This window comes from Podarcis raffonei, chromosome 13, assembly GCF_027172205.1.
Source record: "Podarcis raffonei isolate rPodRaf1 chromosome 13, rPodRaf1.pri, whole genome shotgun sequence".
In the NCBI taxonomy this organism is placed as follows: Eukaryota; Metazoa; Chordata; class Lepidosauria; order Squamata; family Lacertidae; genus Podarcis; species Podarcis raffonei.
In genome coordinates, this window is record NC_070614.1 from 35,950,257 (window position 1) to 35,976,740 (window position 26,484).

Here is a 26,484-nt window from a genome sequence, read left to right on the forward strand (position 1 = left end):
GGCTACATTTTAATATTTTAATGTTCCATTATTTTAATGTTGTATTTTATTTTTGTTTTTAAGTTGTAATCATTCATCTTGTTTTTATTATTGCTTGCAAGCCGCTCTGAGCCCGGCCTTGGCTGGGGAGGGCGGGGTATAAATAAAAAATTATTATTATTATTATTATTATTAAAGAACATTCTCTCCTTCAAAAGAATTCTGAGAGCCGTTTGTTACGGGTGCTGGGAATTGTAGCGATGAGAGGGGTAAACTACAGTTCCCAGGATTGTTTGGGGGGAGCCGTGCGCTTTGCAATATGAAGATCGGTTTACCATATGAAGACCCCCGTGTGGAAGACAGAAAGTTTATTGTCAAATAGCAGATGCGGGGAGCGGGGGCACAGAAAAGTAACGGGACAGCGCTCAGGATTTCACAAGCGAGGACCTTTACCTCGGAATAAACCCCTGTTTGAGATGGTGGCTGTTATCAACCCCCTGTATATAAATATTCCACAATCTTTGCAACAATCCTGTAAGGCAGGCCAGATATCATGATCTCGGGGAGAGAGAATGCGCATCACTCTCATAATTTAAACCGCATGCGCAAAAATTCCAAATTTGGGGGGCAAATGCCTTTATTTGCGCCAAGCAAAATGTATGAAATTACCAAGCAAACTTCCGAGTTCTCCAGAATTCTTCCTCAGGCGGGATGCGTTACAGAAAGAAAGAAAGAAAGAAAGAGAGAGAGAGAGAGAGAGAGAGGGGCGGAGAGAAAGAAAGAAAACTTGGATAAATGCGAAGATCCCGAGGATGTAAGCAACAACAAGATGACCCTCTTGCAGATCGATTGCCGCTTATAAGGGAAAGAAATTTGGGCTCCGCTAGGAAGGGGCGTCGCCGCCGTCGGGGCTCCTCCTCCTCCTGCTGCTGCGGCGGCGGCGGCGCTTGTGTCTCCCTCTTGCGGGCAGCGGAAGAAGGCTGCCCTCGGCCTCGCTGCTGCGCCAGAACCACGAGGGACCCCGGGGAGAGAGGAAGGCGGCCGAGGCCGAGAGGAAGGTGGGGAGCGGCGGGGAGAAGGAGAAGGGTCGGCCAGGGAGGAGGGCGAGGGGGAAAGGTGGCCAATGGGAGGGAGGGAGGTCTGGGGAGCGCCGAGCTGGCGGGAGAAGGCCGGGAGCAAGTGAATGTGTGGGGCCGCGGAGGGCGAGGGCCGCCCCCACTTCCCGGAGGGGGAAGCAGGAATGGGGGAAGCGCTTAGGGGAGCGGAAGGCTATTCGGGACGTCTCCAAGGGCACGAGAGGCAGAGATTCACCCGGTGAAGCTTGTAGAGAGATGAGGAAGACGCAATAACAGGGAAGCAGCACCTGTTGAATTTCAGCCTTCCCTGAAGCTGTTTACAAGCGTAAAAGCCGGGGGTGAAGGTGTGGCCTTAACCTAAGATGTGTGGGGTTTTTCCCTCCCGATCGCCTTTGCAGCAAGAGCAGTTAACCCGTGGCTGAATTATGATGATGATGATGGGGGGGGTGTCCTACGACTTCCATCACCTTTGGCCAGGTCAGTTGGGGTTGGTGGGAGCTGAAGTCCCCCACAATAAAATATTTGAGGGGCCAGGCGCCCCCAAAGTTGATGAGTATTCCCATTCAAACGGTGTGGGTGCACTGCATCCTGTGATCAGTTATGTGGGGGTGGGACTTACCTGGACCCCCACAATGTTTTATTCAAGTTGGGGGGCCCCTGATGTAAACTAATGTTAACAGAGAAATTCCTGCAACACTAAGAATAGCTAGGTAGCCCAGGAAGGTTTGGTGGGAAGAGAGGAAGCCTGGGTGACTTGCCTCTCTTCCTCTTTCTCCCTCCCCAAAATATATTCCTTTTTAGGCCACCTCACAATGATCATCCCAGTTCGGTGCTTCACCTGCGGGAAAGTCGTGGGCAACAAGTGGGAAGCCTACCTGGGCCTCTTGCAGGCCGAATACACAGAAGGGTGAGTCCACAGGTTTGCCTCTTTGCTGTATCTTCTAGGATTTCTACCTTGTCTTTCTCTGTTGACCTGCTGAAGCAGGCCAAAGGCGCATCTAGCCCCCCATCCTGTTATCACAGATAATAATAACTTTTACTACACGACTTTTTTGGATGAAAACCTTTAGTATACCTGTAATGTTTTAATGGTCTGCTTTCCCCCATCTCCGTCAATGGCTTCTGGACTTCTTCCAGTTGTTGTTGTTGTTTTATTTGTATCCCGCCCATCTGACTGAGTTGCCACAGCCACTCTGGGCGACTTCCAGCATATACAAAAACATAATAAAACATCAGACATTTCCCTATACAGGGCTGCTGCCCTCAGATTGTGGGATAAATTGGATAAAACTGGCTAACTCACTACACTGGACACGGGTGTTTATCTGTGTCTCCAGTCCAGAGCAGGCCGCTGATGAAAGGGGCAGGAGCAGAGGGCCGCAGAACTGTTGGCAATCCGAGTCAGGAGAAAGAGAAAGGGAGAGAAAATCCAGAGCAAAAATCTTGAGACCACCCACTCATTTTTCCGTTCCCTCTCTCAGGGATGCGTTGGACGCCCTTGGCCTGAAGCGCTACTGCTGTCGGAGGATGCTCCTGTCACACGTGGATTTGATTGAAAAGTTGCTGAACTATGCGCCCCTGGAGAAGTAGTAGCGTTGGCACCCTGGAACAGAGCCACAATGAGGCTGGAAGACACCCTCCCCCCTGTGGATGGATAGATAGATAGATAGATAGATAGATAGATAGATAGATAGATAGATAGATAGTCTGTCTTCAGATTGTATCCAAACCAGGCACCTCCCACTGGAGGGTGCTATTGTGCAATGGAAGGATTCTGTCTCATTCAGTGATGTGCAATAAAGAGCATGGTGCATAGGAGCACATGCACTGTGTTCCCAAAAGAATGATACTCACAAATCTACTCTTATGTTGTTTTCCGTGGGGTTTTTGGCGTGGGGGTTGAGCAAAATGATCTTTGGTATTTTGTGGCATATGCTTGTAGAGTAGATTTTACTGTTGCTTTTCATTTTGTCTTAAGCGCTGCCTTCCTCAGGATTTTAATTTTGAATGAAAGGAGAAACATACTTCATTGTGTTTGGAGCGGTTTATGCAGCCTTGTTTCCCTGCATATAGGCTTGCCCAGGTTTTTGGAACAATCTTGTGAGATTTGATCAGAACTAGTGTTAAATCAGAACAGACAATACTCTGAACAGTGAATTATTGAAGCAGGCTTTCCAACAGAACAGAGAGAATGATTTCAGGAGACGTGCCCTTCTAAGAACCATGGGTCCCAGAGTTCCTCAGTTCCTGCAAAAGCGAACAGGGTATGGCAGCAAGAGGGGGAGAGAGAAGCACCATTTCCCTTAAAAACAAGAAGGCCCCAGAGATTGCAGGAGCCAAGATTTGTAGGCCCTAGGAACATATTACACACAACTCCAATCTTCTTGTGCGGTTCAAGAGGTTACAAATGCTTTACCCAGGGTCTGTGTTCCTTTTTGGAGAGGCACAGCAGTCTGTGATGTCTTTAGGATATATAGTTTATTTACACATATATGCAAACTGTGGCTACTGTGAACCCATGTTGATTTCACAGAATTATGGATGTATGGCACACAACTGATTTCATTGGACTACACGCATGCTAACTAAAGGATTAGCAGGGACCCAGCTACCACCTCCAAGGAAATTGGCTTTGACGCCACCAAACCTCAAACAAATTTTGGTCTCTTGAATGTATGGACCCCACTTTAGGGCGGGCGGTAGCTCAGAACTTGCCGGTGTGACAGCCAAGGCTGCCAGTGTGCCTGCGAGTACCTCTTACACCTGCAAAAGGGATCAGTGAATATCCCCTCAAAAACCGACATGAGAGGCTGTATGCTGTTCCTGCTCAGTTTGTGTTTGCACTGAGATGGCCTTTCCTCCGCCCGCGTTTTGTTGGCTGCAAGAACTGGGCACCGGCCCTTGCTTCCATTTTGTTCCAGTCTCTTAAATGTATGTGGCAGCCATTTTGTGTTCTACCCATAACCATTTTGTGACTGCTGCCCACTGGTCCACAAAGGTTGGCAACCACTAACCAGACTAGCTGAAGCCTAGTTAGATAAGTGATTGAACAGGAATTAGTACTGGAAGTAGGCACAGGTAAAACACCCATTTATATAAATTAGCATGGCCACACATAAACCTTCCAGAGCTTTCAGAATCAACTTTCAGTGGTGCAGAAGTTAAGCTCAAGACCAGGGGTCAGCAAACTTTTTCAGCAGGGGGCCGGTCCACTGTCCCTCAGACCTTGTGGGGGGTCAGACTATATTTTGAAGGAAAAAAGAAAATAAATGAATTCCTGTGCTCCACAAACAAGCCAGAGATGCATTTTAAATAAAAGCTCATTCTGCTCATGTAAAAACACCAGGCAGGCTCCACAAATAACCCAGAGATGCATTTTAAACAAAAGGGCACATTTTACTCATGTAAAAACACACAGATTCCTAGACGGTCTGTGGGCTGGATTTAGAAGGCGATTGGGCCGGATCCAGCCCCCAGGCCTTAGTTTGCCTACCCGTGCTCAAGACCACCAAAGCCAATTCAGTGTTTAGGTTAGAAGTATCATTCAGGTTTCCAGATTCAATGGTGCACAACAGCAAAATACCACTGAAACTGCTGATGCTGGCGGAGTTCTGAGGCTTGTTCTAGGCCTGGGTGATAGATTAATATATCACCCAGGACCGGTATGAGCAGACTGCGATGTTGGCTTCACCCAGCAGTCTATTGCTGGCGAAACTACTGCTTCGGATTCCCTCTACTAGCAACTTCCTCCATTGAGTGTTTGTGAAACCACCATCCCATTCTGCCCTCATAGTGCGCACAGGGAGAAAAAATCTGCATCAGCGCTGATACAGCTTGTTCCTCCCTCTGCATCTTTTGCTCAGCTGAGTGTGCAGTTGCTGCTCCCCTCTGAGCAGTTAAAGGATCCCCCAGCCTGGCGCTGGCTTCCACACAAGTCGGGGGAGCACCAAGGATGGCGGCTCTGCCGGTGATGGGCTGAAAGTTGCGGATGCAGCTTGTTTTTGAACCTGCCTAGGCAGCAGAGTCGAGGATAGGCCCAGTCTACCAGCCTGCCTTTACTAGACTCAAAAACAGGAAGCTAGATTAGGCTGGACTTTGTTACAGGCAGAGGTCTTTCTCCATTGCCTGCTTAGCTAATCATTTTACCCTGAAATGCCAGAGAATGTGATACCTCTTGCATGCAAATTATGAGTACAAGAAGTTCCCTTATACAAAGTCAAACCATTGGCAATATCTAGTGCTGTGCTGTCCACATGGACTGGCTGTGGTTCTCAGAGAGTCCTTCCCAGCCCTGTACTTGGGGATGCCAGGTACCTCCTGGAAGAAGCACTCTACCACTAAGATATGGTGAAGGCACCTGCCAGTTCACAATTCCCTCCAGGTCCAAATTACAGCCTTCTTTGCAGCTGGAACTACCTTCCTCAAAGAGGGGAACACCGCATGGTTCAGCATCACCTCAGCTTCTTAAACCTCTGTTCTCAGTGATGTTTCATGTAGAGAAGCAGATCTCTGTAAAGCACTCCTTAACAGCTTTGATCAAAATTATACCCTAGGGAAGTCTCCACGGCCCCTTCTGTTCAGCCTCCTTCACACCCCTGCCAGAGACCCATAGAACAAAAAACCATGTGACTACATTGGTTCTAAGAAAATCTGGGTTTTGTCAATACCTTTATTACACCAACCATTCCCACCAGCGTGCACACTATTTTGTGATCTTTTGATGGGCCTAATAAAGGTACTGTCCTTTTGTGAATTTGAGGTGAGGGAGACATTCCTGTGTCCAGCTCTTTTGGCACTTTAAAATGGAGTTTTGGACCCTACATCCAAGGTGCAGTGTCGGCTCCCAATCCCAGGATCAGCATTCGTCCCCCGATCCAAATTCTCCCCCTCCATCTTAAAATCGACAAATAACTGCGTACGCAGTTAACCTTCTTGATAATCTAGGCTCCCCACTTAAAACAGGATTTGTAACAAGAATCTGAAGACACTGCTGGTGCAATTGGGCCCAAGAACAAGTCACTTGCTGGTCCCATTGGCTTCTGTACCTGGCAGTGGGAACAAGGGGCCTTGTTCTCCATCTCCAGTAACATGTCCTGGGATGGCTCTGTAGAGACCACCACTGTATCTGTAACTAGTCCAAAGCCACAGTGTTATGGAACAAAAGCATGTCTTCCTCAATAACCTCATTTTTGTGTGTGTGGCTGTAAGTTCGGCCTTGTGAGGTTCGACAGCTGGTTCGAGAGACCTACACCTTACGTTGTACTTCTCTTCTGTCCACACAGTTGTTGGAGGTGGTGTTTTTTTTTTGGGGGGGGGAGAGACATGCAGTGAGGCTGAGCCCAAGGAAAGGGCCCCTCTCTAAATGTAATTCTAAGGCCGGCAGGCAGGCAAGCAATATGTTTGAGTAAAAGAGGTGGTTTCAACTTCTTTATTATTATTTTTTCCCTCATGAATGTAACCATATAAAAACCATAAGTTATGAAACAGTCACACGATGTCAGCTTTCGAAGGGGCAAAGGATTTAAAAAAGAAAAAGAAAAACCCCACACAACTCCCTCCCACAGATCCAAACAGGGAATTGTTAAGGGGGGGGGGAGTACAAAACCGTCAGTGGGGAAAAAAACTTAACACTCACAAAATGGAGATGCCTTTTCCACCCACACCCCTCCATGTGCCCTCTTGATAAAAACCTGTTGGGAACCCCCTCCCCCATTTGGGCACTGGATAGAAGTGTGTACCCTTCAAAAAACTGAGCAGCGTTTACACTGGAGCAGAGGATATTGTCAGGAGCAGTTACTCCAGAAAACAGGGCAAGAGGAGGAATGAGGATCCTGGGCAACACAGTTTGGCAGGTGATACCAACAATGATTTAACTAACAAAAAAAAATTTATTATTATTTTTAAAAAAGAAATTCATGATGGAAGTCTGCTGTCGGCACTCGGGCCTCAGAACAAACGGACGGATGGACAAACCACCTGTGTCTTCAGTTGTGCTAACAGCCTTGGCTCCTGGCCTGGAGGAGGGGAGGTTGGGTGCGGGTGGGGAAGGAAGATTTGAAAATGAGGGGCAACAGGGTTGAGGGGGGGGTCTTGGCTATTTCCCCCTAGCCTCTAATACTGACCCTCCCCTTGCTGGCCCAGAGTCGCAGCAACAAGGAACTACACAATGAAATGAATTAGTGAGACACCAACTTAAACAGGACGACAGGGAGGGTTATCTCTGGGTTGCAAGGTCAGTTGGAGGAGGAGGAGGAGGAGAAAAAAAAATCTGGCAAGGGGTGGCTGGGCTAACGCATCCGGTAATCCGTTGAGCAAGACAGCTCACACAACTGGCCCTTGAAGTCCAGGTCGATGGTGAAGTCCAGGTCTCGCTGCACAAGGGAGGAGAGAAAGGAAAGGGGTGTGGTTGTCACAAAGTGTTTTTTTCCAAAATACACTCCCTTGGAACAAACCTCACATATCCTCTGTGCTCCCAGGGCATGGCTTGCCCTCTTTACCTCCTAAGTACAGTGCTGGTAATGTAGCTAACTCCTTTCAACATCTCAACACCTGAGGGTGCTCCCCGGCCACAAAAGATGTGTTTACCAGGTCATACAAATGGAGCACTCACAACCACATTGAAAGCATGTGTGCCCAAACTTTAGAACCTCTCGACAACCCTGCATGCCACTTCCTTGCCCCATGCCCCCCCCAATACTGCACCCGTCTCTTGATGCCACTGGATGGTAGGGCTGGGTGATGTATCGTCCAAAACCAGTTTGAAGTCCATATTGTAATACCGCTTTCATAATTTTTGGCCTAGCAATATATTGCGAACCATGTGTGTGTGTGCGCGTGCGCTATGCAAAAATCACAATGCGGGCAAAACCGTGAAGCCAGCAAATGCCTCTACTAAGCTCCATCCTTATTTCAGATATTGTGATATATCAGTATATCATGATGTTTAGCTGGCGATATATCACAATGTTGAAAACCAGATGTCACCCAGCCCTACTGGATGGCTTCCTGCACCAAATGCCTCAAAAAGGAAAGGTTAGAGAGCTGAATGCCGAGTTGGCTGGGAAGAATGTGACTTTCTGAAGTCAATGAGCAACTATGGCCCAGACTGGGTGAGCTGGCCAGAGTGGCCCAGGCATGGAAGAACTGCATTACTGCCAATGTGCCAAATTTAAAGGCCTCTTTCATTATTCAGAGCCCTAAGCAACTTAAAGGGACACGGGTGGCACTGTGGGTTAAACCACAGAGCCTAGGACTTGCCGATCAGAAGGTCGGTGGTTCGAATCCCGCGATGGGGTGAGCTCCTGTTGCTCGGTCCCTGCTCCTGCCAACCTAGCAGTTCGAAAGCACGTCAAAGTGCAAGTAGATAAATAGGTACCGCTCCAGCGGGAAGGTAAACGGCATTTCTGTGCGCTGCTCTGGTTTGCCAGAGGCAGCTTAGTCATGCTGGCCACATGACCCAGAAGCTGTACGCCGGCTCCCTCGGCCAATAAAGCGAGATGAGCGCCGCAACCCCAGAGTTGGCCACGACTGGACCTAATGGTCAGGGGTCCCTTTACCTTTACCTAAGCAACTTAGGGCAAGCTTACTCCGTGTGTCTCGCTGACCAACCAGAGAAGCATTTTGAATGATGATTCATGGTGCCCACTAGGAGCAGGGCATTTAGCAATATTAAGCGAGCATCATCAATGCTTCGTTTTGGATGAGGGGTGGGAACCTATAACCTTCCAGATGTCACTGGACCTCAACTCCCATAATCCCTGACCATTTGCCATGCTAACTGGGACTGATGGGAGTTGGAGTCGAACATCTCTAAGGGCACAGGCACCTCGCCTGTTTAAAAAAGGCCTTCACTCAGGCTTCCCATGATGGGCGACTCAGCCACGTGCTCTCTGTGTGTTGCTGATGGAACAGTTTCTTCCCTATGACTGAGAATCTATTGTTATTCATTGAGTAGTAGTATAAACACAAAATACTAATGCCTCCTCAAAATTGTAAACGCTAGTTTGTCAAAGTTCTAAAACGTTCACTTGTGTTTATCTTTTCAAGCTTTGTGCAACTGAAGGAATTTAAAACTGAGTTGAGAAGGAAGAGACAGGGCTGGGGAGAGGGAGCTAGACTGTTTAAGCAGCATAGGCAGACACATAAATGAGGGAGGGAGAAAGTCCGCTGGCAGAGGCTCCCATGGAGAGATTTATTGAGATCAACTTCCAGCCCGGATTGTGCCGGGAAGCAACAGAATTCCTAGGCTTGGCAGCCACCCAGTCCTTGTGAGTCATAAAAATGCTGGGGTAATAAAGGGCTGGCCCAGATTAAGGACATATTGTCTCCCATCAAATATAGTCAATTCACCAGTTACTTCAGTTTAATGCACTTTTAAAGTCCTTGAAATCCCCCCCTCTCTCTCACACACACGGAAGGGAAGGGGGGGAGAGAGAGAGAGAGAGAGAGAGAGAGAGAGAGAGAGAGAGAGAGAACCTATATATACAGGGACTTAAGAGGAAGATACAGAAGTGTCTGTTTGCAACTTGAACCTTCCCTTTACTACCTCTGCATCACTGAATACATTTCTGTTCTTTAACAGTGTGCAATTACAGGAGGCGGCCATTTTCTGCAAGTTCAACTGTTGCACAACTGCCAACACGTGGGTCATTTGGGACCTGGAAGAGGGCAAAATGGGGCGGGATGGACTTTGCCAACGCACATGGGGGCCAGCGATAGAACCCCTGCACAAATGGGTCACTGCCTGTGGTACAAAGGGTATTGTCTCAACACAGTGGCTGTTACCAAATGAACAAGACAAAACAACTCTTGACAAGTTATATGGTGCATTTCCCTGTGTGTGCATGCATGTATATACGTGGATGCGCACATGTACACACACACACATACAGCTGGGGTTGATTTTTAACTGAATATGTGGGACCAGCCTCAAAATATTGCCATGAATCCTCACCCGCCTAAATGGAGTGGCTCCTTTTCCTATCCAGGCTCAAGCCATGCTCCTCCTCCAGCCAACCATTCCACTTCCCACCCTCAGGTTTTTTGTTACTCTTTTTCCAACTGACCCTCCCCACTCCATCGCTACTCAGCCTGCACTGGACTGGTTTCTGGAGTTTCCTCCCTCCCCAGCCCTCCCTAATAATTTTTTGCTTTGTTTCCTTAAAGTATTTTGCAAACCAACACGCAGTTACTTCTCCCCCTCTTATTTCTCAGTGGCCCCCATTTGGGCTTTGTTTTCAGCTCACCACGCTTGTTTGCCATTAAAGGAAGTGATGCTGTCGGTGTTTACAGGGGCATATATAAGAACCAAAGTCCTCGACTCACATTGTTCTTGGCGTTCGGCTTCATGCCAATGGTGCCAAATATCTCCTCTCCCGTCTTCACTGTTAGGTAGTCCTCCATGTAAAAGACTGTCTGCTTCCAATGGGTGTAGGGAGATTCGGGACCTGGGGAGCAACAGCCATGTGAGGACAATGTGCCAGAGGGTGCAGGGTGGGGAGATAGAACAGACATAGGGAAAGAGACATAGGCCCTACACATAGTGTCCCCTATAGTTTGCTTGGGTTTAGTATACTTTTAGCTTTAGGTACTTCTTTTCCAAAAGAACTGAACCTTCCTCCTTGCCTTCAAGCTTCCCCCCAACTGTGCTTTATAAGCTCCCACTTGGCAAAAGCTACAAGAATTTCTAGGCTGGGAGGAAAGCCCAGCCTCATAAACTACTTGCTCCTGGCTTCAACTGAGCACCTTGCTTGCCAGCAACAGCACATTCTTCCCAGAAGTACAGGCTAAAAGTAGTCTGTTAACCAGCTAGTTCTTAAAAGCAGATTTTTAGAAAGCCAAAAGTTCTACTGCTCGTTAAGATGCAGCCACCAAGTCCCACCCTGCTTCAAGTATACTCGGGAAGGCAGAACCAGACCACCAGCCCGCCCGCTCCCCTGCTAACTCCTCAAGCCAAGGTCGTTCCCCTTACTGGTGGAGAATCCAGTGCGCTTGTGGCAACGAGTGAACTCTATGTTGAAATAGGCAACCAGGGCATGGATGTAGTCATTGCGCTTCACTTGGAGGCAGAAGGGTGATGTGAAGGTAAGATCTTCCACCTTCACCGTGTAGATATCCACCTCCTGCCAACCATGGGTGACGAGAGAAAGAAAGAAAATAAAGAGAAGGCATGAGAAGAAGTAAGAAATGAGGTCAAGAACATACTAAATAATCCTCGTCCTTTACTAACCCAACACTACAAATTAAAAGCCAATCATTACTTTTAAGAAGCAAACTTCTGTGACCCTGTGCCAATCAAATCAGGGCCACATATAAACAAAGGGGAAGATCCATCATATTGGGGAATTTTGAAACAAGCAGAAATACAGACATTAAAAAACAGTTAAGGGAGGACTGCGCTTTACTCATTGTTTATTTGTGTTTGGTCAGCTCTGGCCTTCGAGCTGGCTGTGAGAGGTTTGACAGATTCTCTCCTGAGGAGACACTTTTCTCCTCTCTCTGAGGAGAGACCTTTCTCACTGGCCTCCAACAGCCTTACAAGACAGGCTCTGCAACATTCTGCTGTCAATTCCTTTTGTGGTGCTATTTCTCCATCCATCCATTTCCTCCCACCAGAACAACAAGGCTGCAACCTCTTGCCTGCAGACTCCATTAGTGGGCCATCTGCTCCACGTCCGTAACAATAAACTAATACAGTCCAGAGCAGTTGTGTCACAATGAGGGTGAGTGCAGGTGCTCTGCCAAAAAAAGGAGCAGGCAGGAAAGCTGAACTACCGACAGCAATGGCAGGCAAAAACAGCCTGCAGCACCACACACCGCAGCTAAACACTCACATCTACCCTCCCACTTATCCAGATGTGGACTGCAAACCCCATAGACTGGCACCATGTTTCCCCTAAAGTTTTGCATATCACCATTGCTCCGTGCTTATCCATCTGAAGTTATGAAAGCCAGAGTTTCATTCCATCTAGTGAGCCATGAACAGTTTTGAAGAGGCAGCAGCAACACAGGCAATAAAGGGAGGAAGTGAAGCACCCAAAACCTTCCGGTTCCTTTTGCTGTGCATTATGCCCTCTAGAAAAGCACATTGGCCTGGAAACAAGAGCATAACCAGTGGACAAACTGCCTTTCGTAGGAGACATGGTTCTCAGCAGCAGCCATGGAGGTCCCTGGGCAGAAGGGCAAGATGTCTGTGTGGTACCAAAGGCAAACTGCTCCAGAAGCTGTACTTCCGCCATCTTGGCACTCAAAATGAACCTTCAAGGAGCTCATGTATGTTTATATATGCCTGCTTTGATCCACTAATTGGCTTAACTTTCATGGTGCCCTTATCTGGATGAACTGGGATGCTGGGCTCAAAAGCCCAGAAGAGGAACTTTGTATTGTCTTGGGTATCTGCTACCTACAGCCTTGGTCAGGTGGCTGATGTCATCTGCCATAGTGTATAAAGAATGTATGCATCTGGGGCTGGGTGTGGACAGTCTCCCAGCGGACAAGCCCTCTCCTTGCTGTGGAGCCTACTTGCTGTAGCGTCTGTCCCATGTCTGTAAGGGCAAGGGGACCTGACAGACTGCTTTGCTGTAAGCCTATACCAATCGACAATAAAGCAGCAAGACTGCTCACTCTGGCATTTGGCACTCTTCCTGGGAACTCCTGCATCTCACAAACTCCCAGCAGCTTAGCCCTGGCTCAGGGATGTGACACTCAGCTAGTAGTACCTTGATGAGACAAGCATTGGTGACCAATTGCTTCGGGTCAACAACATCCACCAGGGGCTCCTTGATCGCCACGTCTTTGATGCAGGACATGTCAAAGCCGTAGACATTCTCCCACCCTGCGGCAAGAGACAGAGGTTGGAGGTGAAGTCAGATCCTGGAAGGCCATAACGATCAACCACACAGAGGGGCACAGCATCGAGAAACAGACCAAACTCCCCAGCCATGGCTAGTCTAAGAGTTTTAAAACTGTGAACCTTCAGGGAACTATTTTGTAAGACATCTCTAGCACCTCCCACCCTGCTTCTCACCACAGAACCCCTGGACATTGCAGAAGGTTCTAGGACAAGTTTGTGGGTGCGCAAACAAACTGCTGACTGGGGCCCAACAGGCCTGGTGGCACCCCTGGATAACCAAGGGTTGACCCAAGAACATACTCCACACCCCTATGCTGCTGTGAAATGTATCCTGGGGCCCAGGAAGCCATAGTTTTGAACTTGCTGCCTTTTGGGGAAGCTTGTTTCCCATTATTCATCTTCTCTTCGAGAACCAACCAATCCCCAGAGGACTGTTTGAAAGTCACTGGGCTGGGCCACCATACAAGCGGAGAGAAAGACTTGCTCCAAACCAAGCTAGAAAGTACAGCTTGCCTTCAGTTATAGCACCCAGCCACCGACACCTGCACTTGTCACCCTTGTCTTCCTTGTTAGGGGAGCTCTTGAGCCTGGCCTTGTTCCCTGCAAACCACTGTGGTGCCGCCTGCTACTTACAGTGGATCTTGTAATCTTTGTACTGCCGGTCTTCAATAGCTGTGATGTACAGTGTAGCACGGTCTGGAAATATGAGTCCATCGGGGGTCTGGGACAAAAAAGAAGTATGTGAAGGAAGTTGTTACAACTCAATTCAGCCCTATAGTGCCCATAATTTTTCCCTGTCCAGAGAAACTGATTCCTTGTGCTGAACTACTAGATGAATGTGTGTGAGCTTCAATCCAAACACCATCCTGATTTGAATTATGACAAAGTGGCCTGGATTCAATTTACATACTGCAGAGCTTTAGACTTCAAGCAGCTGTTAGAAAAATGTGACTATAATTAAAGTCATGGTTTGCTGCTAAGCTTCAAGTCACACATTCACACTCCCAAGTTATTACAGTATAGAACTTAAAGTTTACCTTTTCCTATGGCCTTCCTGAGGGCTGATCCTGGACTGGGGCAGTACCATGCACTATTCACACATACACAACTTGCTTCTAGAGCTACCATGGAAGAATGTGTCCCAAATGTGTTTCCACACCTCAGACCATCCCAATAGGAAGTGGCTCTAAATCCCCACTGGGGCCATTTTGCCCCTTGATGAGGTTTCATTTCCCCTCATTCTTAAAAGCTGTTTGAGCATACTGCCCTTCTAAGGAACATACTCTAATTCAGCACCTGGTTGCTCTTATGACCGAGGGCCAGTGACAAAACCTGCCCTCTGTGAAGCAGAGTCCCCACAAGGAACAGCTCTTGGCTCCAAAACAGAGGACCTGGGAAGTATACAAGGCATGACACAGTCCCACTGTCAAAGGAGCTGACACCATATTGAAAGTCCTGGTTACTGGATGTTTGTCCAGCTGATCAGATTTGTGAACCTGGGATATTAATAAGCAGCCGCCCCAAATTTGCACCCTCCACATGTTTTGGACCACAACCTCCAAAACATTTGGTGGGCAACAGGTTGGAGGAGCTGATTATCTCAACTGCTCTTTCAGCCAAGAGAGCAACAGAAACCATTCTGCCCCTACGTGTCTAAGGTTGAAGGAGGGAAGAGGCTGGTGCACTCAGTTATCAGCACATCAGGAGATTTGAAAGTGTGAGTATGGACCCAGGAATTGCAGACACAGCAACAAGGCAGGGCAGAGACTCACCAGCCACTTGTCCCGGGCGTAGATGACAGTGTTGAGCATGGACTCGTAGAAGAGGCAGTAGCCCATCCACTCACTGATGATGATGTCCACCTTCTCCACAGGCAGCTCCACCTCTTCCACTTTGCCCTTGATGATGGACACCACTTCACCAGAGAAACATAACAAGAATGTAAGGGCTGCACTGGAAGGAGGTGCAAGCCAGCTGCAGCAATGGGATTTCCTCATATTAACAGATGTTGGTCAATAGATGTTAGATGGGGGCTCTTGCAAAAACATGACGCTCCCCAAGCAAAGAATCAACACACAAAGTGCCTGGGAGAGTTACAACAGCAACGGATCTCTGCCCGATGGAGCTTTCAGCCTAGCACTCAGCACAGATGAGGAAGGTAGAAGCAAAGTAAGGCAGGGGGAAAGGGTGTGCGTTAAAATTCAGTTCCTTGTATTCGTGCTTAGTTTTAGTCGGGGAGAAGGACTAAAAGATGATGGAGGTTTCAACAATTGATTTGAAGGAAGGAAGAGACAGGCAGCAGCAAACAGGTTTGATATAGGTGCATGATATTGCAGATGTTTAAAGGGCAAGGGAGAATGTAAAACAAAATTAGCTCACCATGATCGAGTTTGTTGGCTTTGACAATTTTGACAGCATAGTCAGAGATACTGGAGCATTCAATCTGTTAGGAGGGTAGTACCAAAAGGAAAGAAAGGATATTCACATATGTTCGTACAGCACACAAAAAATAAAAATACTTCTCCCTTCTTGCCTTGCTCACCCAGGAAAGAATCTTATTCATGCCCTCCACCCTCCACTAAATGTTGTTTCAATTCAGTACATCATAACCTCAACACTCTTTGGGGCCAGGGTTTACTGCAAACTAGAGGTAAATAATGTTTCTAGTCTTCATGGCTGTGCAGCAAGACATAGCAAACAAAAGGGCAGCAATGTCTAATCTCTCCTCCAATCTCAGCTTTCTCCCGAGGTCCAGCTACCTTGTCCCACATTCCCAAATTCTGAAAGGAACAGAGAGTCAGGCTGGCAACACAAACACACTCTTAATAGGCATGACTGGTTCCCACAACAGAATTTGGTTTTGTGGCGGGAGAATATAGTTCCTTCCCTACAAAATTCCAGACCCGTATGCTCACTCCACATAGCACCACAACAGATTATATAGAACCTATCAGTGTTTTTATGCTTACCACCCCGAACGAAAGCAAAGGAACCAACCAGCCTTTGACCACTTCACTCACCCCAATGACCCGCTTGGCACCAGCCTTGGCTGCAAACATGCAGAGGATTCCGGTCCCGCTGCCAACATCTAGGACCACTTTGTCTTTGAAGAGGTGCCGGTTGTGAAACATGGAATTTCTGTAGGTCAGCGTGCGCACCTCATCTTTCAGCATTTCCTGGGGGCAGGGAGAAAGGGCAGGAAGGCACATCAGTCAACTTTCACAAAATCCAGCTACACAAACGCACCCCTTGGACAGGCAAGAATGGGTCCCTGCGCCAAGGAGGTGCTTTGTAACCCATGCCCCAGCCAACTCTCTGTCACCTCGTGGATCCCGAAGTGGGCGTAAGAATCAAAATAGTAATCCTTGGAGGTCATCTCCTCCGCCGTTGGCTTGCCGCTGCTTTCTGGCTGGGTGCACGAGACCTGGTGAAAGACAAGAGGCAGTTAAGGCGAAACAGGCCCATGCAGGCAGGATTTCTCAATATAACAAGTCCCCGTCCCCCCACCCCAACCTCTTCATCAGAGTCACTCCCATCAGCTTTCATTCTTTTCGTCTTAAGATTCTTCAGCTGGCAGCAGGGTTGCAATGTTTATAGTTAATTAACAGGTTGGATAAATTCAAAACATTTTACAATAAAGGTCCCCCTGATTATTTTGGGCTGGGTTACAATGTTTATAGTCAATTAACTCGCTGGATCAATTAACTGGTTGGATAATTTCAAAACATTTTACTGTAAAGATGACCCCGACAGTATTGGACAGTTTTTTCTTTAAAAAGTCAGTACAACTACTTATAAAAATTCAGACCGGCAAGTGCTGTCTTAACAGGCATTACAGTCTATATGTAGGAGGAGGAATGCAGCCAGCATCATCTCAGAAGAGGCAACAAACATGCATGAATGAGCTGAAAAGAAATATGCCTTTTTTTCTTTGAGACTATTCCTTTAATTCATTTGCACACCTATGCCAATTTAACCAATCGCACAATTAAAATTTCTTCAGTTGTGTGACTGCCTTTGGTAGCAGTATTGATAAACCAACTGCTTTATAGTGTCAATTGTTTCTGATCATCACATCTGCAAAAGTAATCCCGTTTTTGAAGGATGAATACATTGGGGGGTTTTTCCCCCAAGGGACCAACAGAGCCTTTTGGAAATATCTGCAACTGGTTTTCCTCTCTTCCCCATAAGCTATATATTCCAATTATGCAACAGTTTCTTTATTCTAAGAGCCAGGTGATATAGTCTTCAGAAGTAACATCTCACCCCAAACTCATGAGTACCACCAGCCCACATGTGCTAATCATTTGTATATTAAAAAGCAAGGGGGGCGGGAGAGAGAAACTAGCACTTAACAACTTACTTGCAGACACACTTACTATAACTGATTTTTATAAGCCTGAATTTGCAAGCTGTAGGGTCAGCAACTGGTAACCCCAGGACCAATCTGACCCTGCCAAGAAGGCTATTGGGGACACTGTAGTTGAAACCACCTAGCTGGAGGTTAGCAGCAGCAGGGAATTGATCTCTTTATTCAATTGTTGAATTAGGGTGCATATCCTATGCTACGCCAACGACGGGGAGTCAACTTCGTATCTGTGCAGATCCTGATATAGTATTTTACTGAAACGAACCACAAATACCCAACAAATATATAAGACAGGGCTCTAATGTAGAAGACAGCAGCTCCTGAGGCAGTCTCATGCCCATCCACCAACCACCAGAAATTCTGACACAATTCAGAGACTAAACCTCAAACCTATCCTTTTGCTCTTCTGTTATCACCCCAATTACTAGGATGTAGATAAGCTCCTTCAGGAAGGGATCAAGGGTGTTTTAGGTATCTCGGTTTTGCTTAGGAAAATATGGAAAACCTATTGTGTACATTGATGGCACTGCAATACTCCTATTGGGATAGTAGCCCCATGTAAAACTAAATGCTAATAGCGGCTCTCAAAGTGAAGTTCTGACTTACAGCCCGTCATTCTGCCTGCAATGGAAATTACATGGCTCTCCTTTCCAGCTCCACCTCAACATTAAGTCATTAGGGTAATGAAAGCTTAATTATCTTATTTCCATATGTAGCACACCCTCACACTTCCATGTGTCTTGGGTTCTCAGTGTTGCTGACAGGCTTTAGAATGGGGCCAAATATCAACCCTAAAGCATACCAGAATTATTTGCATTTGGGGGCCGATTTACAAAACTACTTCCTGGCCCGTATCAAGATCACACAGGTCTATTTTGCGTGTGTGCTCGCAGTGGATTAGCCCTGTCTTGAGAGATTACCAAAGCCTATTCTTGGATAAAGAGCTCATTTAGCTCAGATTACGCTGGGACTGGTTAACTTTGATTGCTTTCATATTTTAAAAAAAAGAAGCACTGATGCACTTTCTGTGGTTTTGGCTTTTAATTGACAACCTCTGAGGAAAAACTTAAGATATTTCACGATCCTTTTAAGTAGACTGCTTCATTTAAAAACAGAATCCATTATAAGCTATTATTAGGACAAGGGGATGTTTATGTTCCCGCTGCGTCAACTAGAATTCTAACTTTTTAAAAAGCCACATTTGCATCCCCTGCCCCCATTAGGCAATGTGAGGTGAGAGAGCAGGGGACCACTTTTGCACCGCTGCTGCAACCACCAGATTTCAAGGTTCCAGTCCTAACTTTCACTTCTCTAGGCTCCATATGGTTGAGGTCTCCTGCTCAAAACTGGGGGCAGGAGAAGATAGGAACATAGGACTGAACAAGGTGTGACCTCAAATCATTTACAAGTTGCATTTCCAAGCATGACACTCAGCAGGGGGTGGGGGTGTTTGAACCTGCCCCAAAACAGTCTTCGGATGTAAAAGCTGGAAGCCCCCATCGGATTCATGCCTCCAAAGTCCCAAAGCTAGACTGCTGTGACATGCTAGGAAGTTTCCCCCATGAAGCAAAGAACAGAGGCTTGGTTGCGGGGCGGGTGGAGAACATAGGAAGCTCCCTTCTACAGTCAGGCCATTGGTCCATCTTTCCCAATATCATCTGCAGTGACTGCCAACAGCTCTCCAAGGTTTCAAACAAGAAGTCTCTCCCAGTCCTGCCTGCTGATGCTGTGGACCGGTGTTCGAAATTCCCTAGACAATCTGCTGCAAGCCGCCTTGAGGATTACTGGGATTGAAAGGTGGGATATAAACCTCCTGAACAGATAAAATATAGGGCAGGTGGAAGTTTCTCTCATTCCTGCCTGAATGAGGACAAGCTGCAGTTCCATGGTCCAGCACATGCTTTACACAAAAAAGGTTCAATCCCCAGCATCTCTAGGTTGGGCTGGGGTGGAAAAAAGACCGCGCTGCGAAATCCTGGAGAGTCGTCATTTGTTCGCTTTGAGAGTTCTTAGCCAGAAGGACTAATGGCCTGATTTGGAATAAAGAAGCTTCCTGTTGCAAATCTTCCACCATGGCCTCTTCTATACCTGGGTCACTCTTTCTCCTTGACTCCCCCCCCCCAAATATTCCTTTAAAAATTAAGTCAAAATAAAATTGGTGTAAGCCACCTTAAATTTAGCAACTCACTTGCAGCTCCCATTCCATCTGCTAAAACACGGGTGGGAAAACTCTGGCCCTTCGGATGAATGCGGACTCCCAGCCCCCCAGCTCTCAACCACTGGCCCCATGGGGTAGAGGTGATGGGAGACCAACAATATCCGGAGGGCAGCAAATGTTATTGTGGCACGCAATCCTGTGGCCATGTCAAGTGCACCAAAAGTGGGCGACAGTTCACAAAAGCTTCTGCCTGCAATACACCTGTTTTTGTTTTATAGTGCCCCAATATCCTGTTCTTTGGAATTTTAGGAGTCAGCTCTGTGCAGGGATGGAAAGCACTTAAGTGTCAGGTTTGTGTGTGTCTCAGTGACAAACCACTGGGTTCTCCCCCCTTTGGGTCAACCACAGCACACCAATTCCACTTTTGTGACTGGAAAAAGTCTGTCCTCTGGGAGAAATCCAGCAAGACTCTCTACTTCAGTCTTCTTAGCTCCACAATACCTATGGACCCAGATTCCACCCCCCCTTCCACTCTAGGGCCAATATTTTCACCCCAACCCAGGGGAAGGGTGGCAGGCTGCCCCAGTGTAGGCCTACCTCCTGAGCTGCTCTACCCCCCACCTGCCCCCAGGAGTGAGGAGCTGCAACGAAAGTTAAGGAAACAGTGAGTCAAGATTCCCAAATGCAACCAGCTCCTTCACCCATGACCCAGAGCCACATGGGTCCATATGCAGCCCTGCCCCACGTATCTCCATGCTCAACATACATTGCATGCCTGTTGGAAATGAACCAGCCTCCTTACAGTTTGGATTTTAAAAAAAAAGGAAAAGAAAGAATGGAGGGTGGGTGGGGAATTTGTAGTATGAATTCCTTCCTGCCCTCCACCTCCAGTTCCAACCCAAAAATAAGCTGCAGAATTTATTTGACCTGATTTTGGGATGACGTTGTATTAGAATTGGGAAAGTGTGGATTGGGAAGAAAGGCTCGGAAAACACTAGAGGGACAATGGGTGTTTAGCGCATTGGAAGTAGGAGCCACAGGGAAAGACAAGCAGCCAGGCTGAGCACAGCTGTTCCATCTCTCTGACCAGCAATGAAATCCTCTTTTTTCTCACTCCCCCTCCCCCCAAAGAGGTTCCTGAACCTTCAACCTGAACTCCCCCTCACAATCTCCATTTTCGTTTTCTCTCTGAAAAACAGAAACCCGGGTTTTTGTATAACAAACTACCCGTTTTCTTTCACTTGCAGCCATATATAAATTATTTGGATCAAAAGTGGAGCAGGCTCCAGTCTACGCGAGATCGCATTATCAGCAGATTTAACCGTCTGAAATAGAACAACTGTGACCTGGCTCCGTAGCCTCAGTTTGGATTAGTAACACCCATTCCACAAAACATGTATGGTCAAGGGCCCCCACTCTTTTCTCTCCTGTGCCACGTAGCTTTCTGGACTGAGTGGGTACCGTAAAACAAGTCAAAATCACCAGCGAATATTAATGATGTGGTCCAAATGATGTACACAAGCAAGCCAGAATGGTAGGGATTAAAAACCAATTCTGCAGACGGGGGGGGGGGCAAGTGGGCAGGAGAGGGGGGAGGCAGAATGTGGCTACATCTACAACTCATGGGAAATGAGATGGGTTATTCCTAGCAGCTCTGAAGAAGGGCAATACTTCTACGCCTCTTAAAAGCATGGGAGCAACTACAGAGGCTTTTTTTTTTTAGCAGAGGACAAGTGCAAGGTAGAAAAGAGGGTGACTGGGTGATGCACCGCCAAGCTGGCGACATAGCAAGGAAAATAGGTTTTCTTTTGCCAGGGCTAGCGTGCCTCACCCACACCCAGGGCTGGGCACTAGTCTAGCCCTCGTGAACTCAAAGGATATTTACATCTTCTAGCGGTGTCTGCAGGCTCATCCCATTAGCCAGCGTGGTTACAAAATTCTAGGAGAGAGAGAGTAACAAGGGAAATAAGGTCAATTCAAAGCTCAACGGGAACTGAGCCGGAGACTGGGTCTAATTGACGATGGGGGTGGGGAGGGGGGGTCAGAAGAGGTGGCAAAAAGGTGGTTGAGGACACAAAAACCAGACTGTGAGGGTGGCAGGGGTGTGTGTCAAAGGAATCTCCTGCTAAGTTTGCCACAGGTGGCTAAGAAGACTGGGTCTCCTTCCGGAGCCAGGTACTGGGATTCAAGATCGCCATGGCAACAGAGGCAGATAGATGCAAGGAAGGGGAAGGTTGTCCTCAGTAGGGGTTCTCTTATGGTGTGAAGAGTGACAAGACGCCCCACCTTCCAAATAATGCATGCACTCTATTATCAGCCACTATGATAACCGCAGCACATGGAACAAGGTCGCCACTGGTCCAAAAAAGCCCTCTTACAGGATTACCACAATCTCATGCCGTAAATAGAAAACAAAACCCGTCTGAAATACCAATGAGGTTGCTATGCCAAGCTATTAAGGGCCCTGCCAAGCTGCTCTGTTAACACACCCGTCCCAGAAAATTCAACAATAGCTCCCCCTCTGCCTCCTACTCTCCCTGCTCCGCTCCCCTTGATGAAGGGCCAGGTATGAGATCCAGATGTTTTTGGACAGCATCTCCACAAGGGACTAATAGGCAAAGATGCATAGACATGGCTAGAAATGGCCATGTATGGAGATGAAAAAGGAATGGCATACTGTTTGCATGGGCTCTTTTAAGATGTTGAGGTGGGGGGGAATATCCATGACTGCCACTTGTCATTCAGTACTCCTGTTCGGGACCATTCCACTTAACACCCCCGCCATTCGGTTTCACTACTCTCAATAGTCATTGCATATATGTCCATTCTTTTCAAAGCCCACAAACGCATGGGATCTACACTGCAAGCTGCCAACCCAATCCAGGGGAATCATTTGCAGGAGCCTCTGTTCTAGTCTGGTGCTAGTTGCCCTGTGCCAAACCACCGTATTTTTCGCTCTATAAGACGCAGTTTTTGGATGAGGAAAACAAGAAAAAAAATATTCTGAATCTCAGAAGCCAGAACAGCAAGAGGGATCGCTGCGCAGTGAAAGCAGCAATCCCTCTTGCTGTTCTGGCTTCTGGGATAGACGCACAGCCTGCATTCACTCCATAGGACGCACACACATTTCCCCTTATTTTCTAGAGGGAAAAAGTGAGTCTTATAGAGCAAAAAATATGGTATATCGCTTCTCACTGGCTCAGAGGCACAGGCACCAGTGGAAAGGGCTGTAGCTCACTGAGAGTATCTGCCTTGTATGCAGAACACCCAAGGTTCAATCCCCAGCATCTCCAAGGACTGGGAAAGAGTCTCAGCCTGAAACCCTGAAGAACTGCTGTCAGCCAGTGTAGACAATACTGACCTAGACGGACTGGTGGTCTGACTCAGGAAGCTTCCTTATGTTCAGCGAAAAACTTTGAATGAATGTGGCAACTGTTTTGGAATGTTGTTGAGGGGCCGCTTTTAAGGGCACCCGACCTATGCAAATTGAAAGGCAAACTGCCTCCTTGTCAGCTCTCCTTCCTTATCCAAACTACGTAATGCCTTGATCCCTTTTCAATAAAGACACATGGCAGAGAGTTGTGTGGGGAGTTCCCCACTGTCCCAACACTGGGTGCTCCTTTGTTCAAATGATCACCGCATGGTGAAATAGGCGGGAGACACACTAATTTCCTGTCTGAGGAAACCCCTCTCTGCTAAGGCAGGCACATATTCTTCCCTGCTTCCAGTCCCATACAGCTTCCTCTTCCAACATTGTACAACCCCCTTTCACTTCCAATCTGACTTTCATTCTTTCCCTCACCACAGCACCATCCTTCCAAACTTAACCCCATCCTCTCAAGCCTATGGGTTGTTGTCCAAACTTCCCCTATTATTTTCCTCCCCAATGAAGCTCCACATGCAAGGCCCCCAGGCTCACCCTAGCCCTATCTAAGTTCCGAGAGCTTTCCCTGACCACCTTTTCAACCCATAAGAAGCCCCCCCCCCGGATTTCCCAGTATTACCAAACTCCCTCCAACTCCTCCTCTTTTATTGGCACCTTTTATTGGCAAAGCACAATAAGCGCTCTCTTCCTAAAATCAAATTTCACTGAAGATGCAGACCCACACATATATGACAGGGGTGTCCTCCCAGGACACAGACAAACCCTCCATCAACAACAGCCCCCTTAATTACCAGAGAACAAGCCACTTAGAGTTTGGATCCAGTGCTTAAGTGAAAAGTAGGAAAGATCAAGGGGGGGGGGGAATCAGGAAGCAACAGACAGGCTGAGCATGCCGCTACCCCAGGTAGGCTGGAGACGGGGGTAATGCTTGGGACGAGGTTTGGGAAGGAAGACCATTTAGCAAATTTCTTCGGGTTTTTTTTTGGGGGGGAGGGTCCTTTTTCCCTCTGGAATAACTGGATTTGATTAAGTAGCACTGGCCTGCTCAGTTAGGAAAAGGGGACCATTGTTAGATGAGAGTCAATGTGGGGGTTCGTTTTTGGTCCACGGTGGGGTTTAACACGAGCTCGCAGACCCCAGCGGTCCACGATGCGGGAATATTACATTACAAGAGAAAGTCAATCGCCTGCGGGACTAACAAGAATCCCAAGGGGGCTTGAAGTTCAATGGGCCGGATTCTCCTTGGACAAAGAGCTCAGTTACAGCAACGAATGGCCGGGGAGCGGGGCGGAGAGAGAAGTGTTACGGGGGGGGGGGAGTGCGGTGGTCGGGGAGGTGGGGAAAACTGTGAAGAGCGACCCAAGGGGGCCAAGGAGCATCTGCGAGGGAGGCAGCCTGTCGGCGGGACCGAGCAAAACAATGCTTTTTTATTTAATTGGCGGTGCTGGGGGGTGTTGCAAAGAGGACTTTCCATGGTACGAGGCTTCTTCTACATTCATCGCGGGAGGCTGGCGGGGGGCGGAGCTCCACGGGCCTCCCCCCCCCCCGGCCAAAGGAGGCGGGGTCCTATGGGGCAAGGCGTGCCATGCGGCTACCATGAGGAGCGCAGGCTTGTTCAACGGGGAGGGAAGCGTGGGGGGGGGACCCCATAACTTTATGGTGTGGGAAGTGGGATGGAAGACGGATGCAGAGCGAAAAGGAAGGGGAAACCAAACGGGAGATCCTGTTCAATATTATTCATATGGGGGGGGGCCGCACAACTGAATCTTTATTTCCATCCCACCTTCAGACTGATACTCACTAACCCGGGTGGGGGAGGTGAATGAAACCATGGGGAGAGCCCCCCCCAAATGAGCACAGGAGGAGGAAAGGGGGGCGATGGGCTGCTTCTCTAGGGCACCAAAGGCTCCCAGAGGTGAGAAAGGACAGGATTGAACAAGCAGAGGCAGAAGGGAAGGGGGAGATGTGGGGCTGAGGCGCTTGGGGGGCCGGGTCAGCGAGGCACCGCGGGGCCTTTCAAGGGAGTGGGGGGGGGCTCAATGGCAGGGGGCTGAAAGGGGTCTCAGGTGAGCAACTCCACCCGCCCCCAAGGAGCAAGGGGGTATGGGGTACTAGAGGGGGGCTGGGGCTGCCACTAGGTCTTTCCCCGCCGCCGCCGCCGCCTTTCTTTCTCCCGTCCACCCGCCCTCCCACACTCCCCTCACCTCCATGATGCAGTTTGCAGCCTCCGCCATCTTGTGAATGAGACACAGAAAGAGAGAAGCACTGGCTCGGCTCCCCCAGCCTTGCTGAGCGGAGGGGAGGGGACTGGGCAGCCCATTGGGCGGAGCCGTTGTCATTCAAGGAGCATGGGCGGGAAAGGAAGTAAAGCCCGCCTCTGGATTTTCATAGGCTGACCGGGTCTCGGACAGTCAGAAGGAGGAATAGCTGTCTATCAACCGACTCTCAATCCCCATTGGACCAACTTGGAGAGGCAGAGCGGCTTCTTGGTCGTTTGCGCGCGTGCTGAGCTCTCCCAGAGGCTAAAGATCCAAAGGAGCGGGAGAGGAAGTTGTCCGTCAGCGCTGGGGGCGTTGCTTCCACTCCATGAGCTTTAAATGCCATTAGATGAGGTGGGGAAATGGCCGTCAATCGTAGCAGGGAGGCGGTTTTTACCAGCGATAGACGAATAGCTATCGGTGTACCTAAGCGTCATTCAAAGATAAAGGCCTCCGTCTTCTCCATAGCTATTGGTTCTTCTCTTCGTCCCACCTTCTCAAACGTGGAAGCTATTGGTTCATTTAAGTGGCAATCAAATAAGAGCGTTCGCGTTCAAATTCAGTCGCTTCAGATAATTTGACACGAGGGAAACGTGACAAAGGAAGAGCGGGATCCCGAAAAGGAATCCACATTCTGAATGAGAAAGTCCAGCAGCACAGAGTGAAAGCCGGATGGTTTAAGGAATTAGGAGACAGCCGTCCTGAAAAACCGAATATTGGATCGATTGGCTGAGATGAGGGAGAGACCGCCTATAAAGTGACTCTCTAATGGCCATTGGCCGCCTTGGTAGTCACTCACACATTTAAATCCCCACATAGCGCCCTTCATTCACTTACTGGCGGATCTCTATGACAATTATTGGCTGGAACGATTATAAAACGATTTAAAAGTTGTAATGCTTCAGGGCCAAGGTCAAATTCTATTTGAGAAGGGCAAGATATCACTTAGGGATTAGCAATAGCCCTTTCTCTTCAACAGAAGCGCTTATTGGGCGAGCTCGTTTTCGATTTAACAGCTATCATGTTTGATTGGGTACTTTTGTTATCGTTCATAAAGCGCGAACTGTCTGTATCCAACAAATACAGGCCTCCTTGATTAGTCAGGCCTATATGGGCCGCGCCATTACCAGCCTGGGAATTCTTTCGTGAAAGCTCATTGGTCGAAGCCCTAATGAGATCCTATTGGTCAAAAAGGGTGCCATTGACAATGTGAGGTTATGCACGTGTCCCTGTAGCTCCGTCCGTCCCTTTTTCTACGTATCGCAGTGAGGAATAATTCAGCACGCTACATGGTAACAGTAAATTGTTCAAATCTCTGACAAGCTCTCACTAAACTGGAATCTGAACAGTGAATTTAGAAAACACATAACAGATACTAACGAATCTGACCCCAAGAGACTCAGGCCAA

The 26,484-nt window shown here is 48.1% G+C and overlaps 2 protein-coding genes across 4 annotated transcripts; one reads left to right on the forward strand and one right to left on the reverse strand.

The window, feature by feature from the left end:
• The first annotated feature begins 923 nt into the window (after positions 1 to 923).
• On the forward strand, positions 924 to 2,904 carry LOC128399255 (DNA-directed RNA polymerases I, II, and III subunit RPABC5-like). 2 transcript variants are annotated; one of them, XM_053360501.1, is made up of 3 exons: positions 924 to 1,037; positions 1,857 to 1,962; positions 2,537 to 2,904. In XM_053360501.1, the coding sequence occupies exons 2-3, from the start codon at positions 1,868 to 1,870 to the stop codon at positions 2,643 to 2,645; spliced, it is 204 nt and encodes a 67-aa protein (XP_053216476.1). In that variant the 5' UTR covers positions 924 to 1,037; positions 1,857 to 1,867; the 3' UTR covers positions 2,646 to 2,904. The 2 variants fall into 2 exon arrangements, with proteins under 2 accessions (XP_053216476.1, XP_053216477.1); XM_053360502.1 differs by having other exon boundaries at positions 958 to 1,049; positions 1,856 to 1,962.
• A 3,565-nt stretch (positions 2,905 to 6,469) lies between these two features.
• Positions 6,470 to 25,147, reverse strand: PRMT1 (protein arginine methyltransferase 1). 2 transcript variants are annotated; one of them, XM_053363839.1, is made up of 11 exons: positions 25,023 to 25,102; positions 21,319 to 21,372; positions 16,229 to 16,330; positions 15,927 to 16,082; positions 15,286 to 15,349; positions 14,679 to 14,821; positions 13,540 to 13,627; positions 12,773 to 12,888; positions 11,026 to 11,176; positions 10,380 to 10,501; positions 6,470 to 7,426 (listed from the first exon to the last, which is right to left on the reverse strand). In XM_053363839.1, the coding sequence occupies exons 1-11, from the start codon at positions 25,050 to 25,052 to the stop codon at positions 7,343 to 7,345; spliced, it is 1,110 nt and encodes a 369-aa protein (XP_053219814.1). In that variant the 5' UTR covers positions 25,053 to 25,102; the 3' UTR covers positions 6,470 to 7,342. The 2 variants fall into 2 exon arrangements, with proteins under 2 accessions (XP_053219814.1, XP_053219815.1); XM_053363840.1 differs by lacking the exon at positions 21,319 to 21,372 and having other exon boundaries at positions 25,023 to 25,147.
• Positions 25,148 to 26,484: the final 1,337 nt, after the last annotated feature.